The sequence below is a fragment of the Cryptotermes secundus genome, unplaced genomic scaffold (assembly GCF_002891405.2).
Source record: "Cryptotermes secundus unplaced genomic scaffold, Csec_1.0 scaffold1416, whole genome shotgun sequence".
In the NCBI taxonomy this organism is placed as follows: domain Eukaryota; kingdom Metazoa; phylum Arthropoda; class Insecta; order Blattodea; family Kalotermitidae; genus Cryptotermes; species Cryptotermes secundus.
This window is the reverse complement of record NW_019718294.1, coordinates 14,427-20,687: the sequence shown is the minus strand read 5'-3', so window position 1 is coordinate 20,687 and position 6,261 is coordinate 14,427. Positions and strand designations below refer to the sequence as shown.

Genomic DNA, 6,261 nt, shown 5'->3' with positions numbered 1-6,261 from the left:
ACAGCCATGACACCAGGACTTTTACAATTAGAGGCAAGGAAGTGGCGAAACCAGTTTCAGTATTGGACTATGACAAATCAATGACAGGGGTTGGTATGAAGGACCAGCTGCTTCTCTCTTATTTGATTGAGAGGAAGCGTATGAATAAATTGTACATGAAGCTATTTCGCAGGCTCTTGAACACCTAAATTCTAAATGCAATACATAGGGATAACACAGGCAAAAGTATAGATCAGTAGTCATCCAGAATTCAGTTGATTGAGGGACTTCTTGTAAAATATGCAAGTGCTGTGGAACATAAATTGCCGGGTCAACATTCATCAAACAATACCATGCTCCATCTAACAGAACGACATTTTATAAGCAAGATTCCTTCAACGGTGAAGAAATCTAGGCCACAAAAAGGGTGTGTCATGTGTCAGAAGAGCAGGAGGAAGGAGGACAGTGTACTGGTGTGATGCGTGTGGCGTGGGACTCTGCACTGAGTCTTTTCCCAACTACCACACCCAGCTGAATTTTTAGGTAATACGACACTACTGATCATAATTTTTGTAAGCTTACTGTGCCAAAAATAATTTTAACATAGTGTGGATTAATACTTTGATTCTATATACTTTTCTGAACGTTTTGTGAAAATATGAAAAATGGAACTCCAGTTTTTCCCAACTTTTTAAATGAATTTTCCACAAATTTCCAGGAAAGAGGAGGATTAAAAAATTTACCTTAATCAGTTGCTGCGCCTGAGTAAGGCCGTTTTCATCAAGTTCTACTTGATGCTTTAAATTTGTAACTTTCATTACTTTTTCTTCAAGCAATTTGATATAGTCTCACAGTGATGCTGCCTCTTCAGTCGAAAGTGCTAACTCTGCCTCCAATTCTGATATTCACTGTTCTCCAGCTGCACATTTCGTATGTGTATGCTCCAGCTGAATCGTAATGGTTACAGGAGATTAACTACTGCTGTTAACTAAAATGGCCACTGAAATCAGAGTAAATGCATCACAATTACTACTATTAATACTAATTATTAATTTCTCCATTTGAGAGGCTGGTTACATCTGTAAACAAATGATAAATCTTGTTTTTCAACTGAAATTAAAATTCTGTTTACAATACAAATTCCATAAGTAAATACTCCAAGATCTAAACGATTGTGATGATTGTACTTTAGTATAAATATATTATGTTTCAGAACATTATACATCGGCCTCTTTATATTTCATAACACAACGTTTTGGAGACTGTATTCTGTCTTTGTCTTCAGGTAAAACTTAGTTGGGCCCAGCTGACAGCTAGTCCCCAACTCCAAACTTTGGCCCAGCTCTATTGATTGGACCCATTCTTTACAGAATGTATTCTAGGGACAATATTTCAATGTTCTGCAAATGTTTTTGTTTCAGTAAGTACTGGTAGCACATTTACTTGTGTATTCAACACAATCTATGTTACATTTCTATGATGAGGTTCCCTGTTACATTTAGGTCGGGTGGTAGGGCAGCCTGTATCAGCAGACACTTCCCCTTCCACCTCAGGCTATGAAGTTAGACTTACTTCTACCGGTTGTAATTTATTTGTTCTAAAGAATGGTAATTTGTTTCTTGTGTCTCAATATATGTGGTTCTTTTTATAAGTATCACTATCATTGTTACCTTGTGCTAATCAGCTGCAGGATAATAGCAACGTTAGACCCATTAAGGAAATCACTGTCTGCTACACTGATGCATCTTTCGGCTACATTCCTACAATTAATATTTATTTTTTATTCTAACCATCAGACTGTAAACATGACATTCATAATCTTACCTGTTTAAATTGGTCAAACATTCGGGCATATTCTTCTTGACGCTGGAGGATCTTCTTCTCAAGTTTATATTTACAGGATTCAGCAGACTGTTTATACTGAGAGTTCATCCCTGCTCTCCGCCTCTCGCTTACGCAGTACAGCAACCCGGCCTTCCAATGCCTTGATCTATAAAAGTAACTTCACTGATCTAATGTGAATGTGTAAACTGTGTTCAAAATGAGATCCTGTGACGTAAAGACAAAGGGTAAAATTGTTCCATGCTGAAGCACCACACGATGAAGGTGTAAAGGGAGTATTGAAGTAAAGTACTAACCCCAGCACCAGAAGAAGGTGCATGGTCACCTTTAAGCTCCAGCTGCTTTCAATACCAGATCGGAGCCTTACTGGATATGAGGCTAGGTCCGGAATTGGTCTGGAGGTGATGGTGAAGAGAAAATTTATGCCTCTCCCGAGAATGAAACCCCAGTTATCTAGCTCCCAACATTGCTCATTTTACAAATAAAGCTATCCCAGCACACTTCGTGACAAGAAAATATTAATTATAAGTTGCTGAACTACTTTCAGGATTCTAACACTACACAAAATTAACACCCTAAAATTAATCTAAGGTAAGATGATATCAATTACACTCATCCGTTTTGTTTTACCTTACTTCATTTTACTTTTTGTCTCTCTTCCTTAAAACAAATGCTTTGTGCAATCAACATAAACTCAAACAACACCTATGTCCCCATAAGGAAAAAAGTGTGAAACATATTACCATCACCTCCCCCCCCACAAGGAAAAAATTATATATAATGACACAAATTTAGTGCAAAATAAAAATAACAATAATTATACACATGGTTTGCGGATGTTCAGCAAGTACATTAGTATATTTAAACATTGTAATCTTATGTAAAAACTTTGTATATGAAAAGATTGTTAGTAATGGATCCATTGTGTCATGCAGGTTAGTAATGAACACGGATGCATTTTATTCTTTATAAATGCCTGATGACGGTTGTAAAAGATGGAAACGGGTTGTGTGGAAATATGTGAATAAGCCAAACTGATCTATCAATAATCTGATTCTATCATTTATTGAAAGTATAAAGTTGCNATATAGAAATCGTCAAGTAGTATGAACTCATCTTGCTTATAAATCAAGCAGTTGTCAAATAGTTTGCAATATAAAAAAAGTTTAAGAGTTTACACAATATCACAGTAATCAATATAAAATATAAAATAATGGTGATAAGTATTATGGATAATAATATTGACAACTAAACAGATAAGAAGTATTATTACAGATAAAATGAAGTTACTTGGTCAATTTCACATCATTCTTTCTTGAATCTATTCATTTATATTGTCTTAAGTGATTTATTTCAATGGTCTCACACGTAATAAATTAAATTTTCCATTCGTTTTTTCACTCTAAAAATGCAGGGACAATGGCAATGCTTCTGTTCTTCATAAATATGGCTGAACTGTCTGTAGGCCAAAACCAGCTTTCTTAGTTTACTTATAAAAACTAGCCTAAACTTATGCTGTACACTACAGTAAGTGCTGTTACTTCTTATCATCATTTGCAAGTTTAATGACAGTGAATGGATAATTATTCAAACAAACTATGTGAAATTTACAATACGAAAATTTAATATTGCTTTCTTGCAGAACTCACATCAATATTCATTCCATAAATTACTTTCAAGAATACAACAAGAATACTAGTACTTGCCAACACTGCATTATAAAAAAAAATCGGAGAAAGTGTTTACTGGCCTACTCCCCCTAGCAGCAACTTCAAACTGTAATCAGGTACATTTACTCACAATGCAACTAAGGAAGCGGTAAGCACAGTTAGGTGCCTCCAAATGTAACTTCTGCAGCCTTCTAGAGTGAACATTCAGTCCTGTAACTGTTCCACTGTTTGTTGAAGCTCAGCAAACTTGGCCTGCAATGTCTTCCCTCGTTCAGTTTGCCTCCTAACATCCTCTGTCAGCGACTCAAGTCTTTGTGGAATGGCAACCATTTCCTGGGGCTGAAGGAAATTGAATGTCAACAGTTCAAGTTGTGCCTGCTCTGTCTGCTCATACAAATCACGCAGTTGTTTTATAAGTACCTGTGCTCGTGACTGGAAGCCTCCTGCAAGGATTTTCAGTTTCTTCTCCATCTTGGCAGCCCTCTTTGCCTCACGTGTCATGTGGCCTCGGTTCTGCTCCAAGCGTTTTTCTTGTGACTCAATACGATCTATCTTACTGGCTACGTTGGCATGTGTTTACCGATTTTGACTTGTCAGAAAGAGTATGCGTGCAAGACATTCCTCCCACACTTGAGTGTACGACTCCAAGGACAAGTCTTCATGCCCCATGCCTTGTTTTACTACTTTCATCTCTTGCTGTAATACTGTGTTTGCCTGGGCTAGTTGATCCTGGCTGTAGGTCTCATAGGGATGCTGCTCAAGGTACACTAAATGCTGTGCTTGGCTTCTCACTTGACCACGCTTCTTGGTTTCAGCTGGTATGATGGGTGGTGAATAGACGGCATCATAATGTAGCATTGTGATCATTTCTGTTTTGATCAATTCGTCGGCCTTCTGCAGTTCTGTGAGTGGGGTGTCTGTATGAGGTGGACACAGTACTGCCATGTTGACTTCCACTGGTCGAGGCAAGTCCCGCTGAACTGGCTGGGAACGGCTTTGCATCTCCAGTTCGCATTTGGCCTTCAACTCAGCAAGGTATCTGGTGTCCACATCTGCTTGGTCCTCTACACTGTTCACAGTGTCTACTGGAGCTTTGATTTCTTCCTCAGAATCTGGGACAACTATCTCGTAATCATTCCTTGGGGCAGGCAAAGAGTTCAACCCAGATAGAAGCTGCTCTTTTAACTGGCGCTGATAAATATGCATGGTTTGGGGTGTGTGCCCAACAACCGCCCCCTCTTCTCGATTAATGCTTAGTTTGTCACAAATGGGTGTAGGTGCAACAGCACCGCTGTTGCCATCTAGGTTTGGTGTATGGAAACCCCCACCAGCTGGAGCATGAAGTGCATCACTATGTTGGCTTCTGAATGGAGTTGTGTGCACTGTGTTTGGTGTGGTGACAATTTCCCGTTGTGGAGTCATGCCTGAAAAGTTTGAACTTTGCAAGTGTGTATTCAATCCTCCTTTAAGAGGTGTGTCTACACGAGTGAGAGCCATCATGTTATGAGCCTCCTGCAAGATCCTATCAGTTGTGAGTGCTGGAGTACGGGGTGTTTGTGTGTCCCCTGCAGGGGTCAGAGAATAATCGGCCAGCAGTGTATCTGAAGGCTGGTGTCCACCCTCAGTAGAAACTTCTCTGGCTGCTTCACTCGCACGTCCCAGTTTCACCACCTGTTGCAGCTCCTGGTCCGATATCCGAGGTTCTGGTAAAACCAACTTTCTGCGCTTCTTAGCTGGCTCTTGATTCTGCAGCACAACCATAGGAATATCATTCTCCTTCCACTGCTTCAATTTCTGCTTGTCCTTTCGACGCTCGCGCTCTTCCTTCTCTGTTCTCAGCTCTCCATCAAGATGTTGCAGCCTAAGTCGGCTAAAATCAGGAGCTGCCTGATCAAATATTTCATTGCTAGTATCATGAAATCCTGGTTGAGGGAGCTTTTCAAATGGGATTTCTGCATTATGGTCTAGCCCACGCTTCTTTTTCTCCCTAGGTGCCAACTCAATTCCAGCTGCTCGCAATTCTCTCAGTTTCTGTACAGCTGCCAACCTATGTGCTTCTTTTAATTGTTCCTCCCTAGCTTTCCACTTTGCTTTCTTTCCCTGAGTATTGGCAAGTCGTGCACGTGCTTCAGACAACATCTCCAACTCATCTTCATCCATGTCCTTGGGATCTGGACGTGCAGCTTCTGTCTCTGGATTGGGGTCAATTTCCCCAGGCTTCAACTTGCGTGGGCTATCTGCAGCAGCCTCTCCATCAACTTCCTTCTGTGCCTGATCCAGCAGGTACTCGTAACGTTCCAAACACTGCACTGCTGTTCTTCCAATGATGGATGCAATGGTTCGCCACTGAGTTGGCATCAATTTTGCTAGATGCAATAGTTTCTCGTCTTCGTCACGGCTCCACTCTGTTTTCTTTATACACGGATCAAGAAATCCATACCAACGGGCCTTGCATTCATTTGCTGATTTCCTATGTAACAATGTTGCAGTATGGTACCATTGGTTTTTCCCGTATTTCATCACTGCTGCCTTCAAGATCTCATCCTCTGTGTTCCTCCACAATCCACCTTTTATCGTTATACGAGGCATGGCTGGGCTTTCGGTTTTAAGCGATGGAACAAAAGGCACAAGCGAATCGCTTAAAATGAAGATTTAACACTCAAACACGGTGTAAACATACACGACCTACACTAGCGTCTCTCAACACCCTCAACACACTGTCACCTTCAACTGCTCTCTGTCTCAGTACAACACAGACTGCGGGCCTTGC

The 6,261-nt window shown here is 40.4% G+C and overlaps 1 protein-coding gene and 1 pseudogene across 1 annotated transcript in view; both read right to left on the bottom strand.

Annotated features, from left to right (window-relative positions):
- Positions 1 to 1,897: 1,897 nt before the first annotated feature.
- On the bottom strand, positions 1,898 to 6,255 carry LOC111861213 (annotated as a pseudogene).
- Positions 6,218 to 6,261, bottom strand: part of LOC111875808 (cell division cycle 5-like protein) — a 1,807-nt gene continuing 1,763 nt past the window's right edge. The window contains exon 2 of the mRNA XM_033750291.1: positions 6,218 to 6,256. Within this exon, the coding sequence (XP_033606182.1) occupies positions 6,218 to 6,256 (39 nt within the window). The remainder of the gene's footprint in view (positions 6,257 to 6,261) is intronic.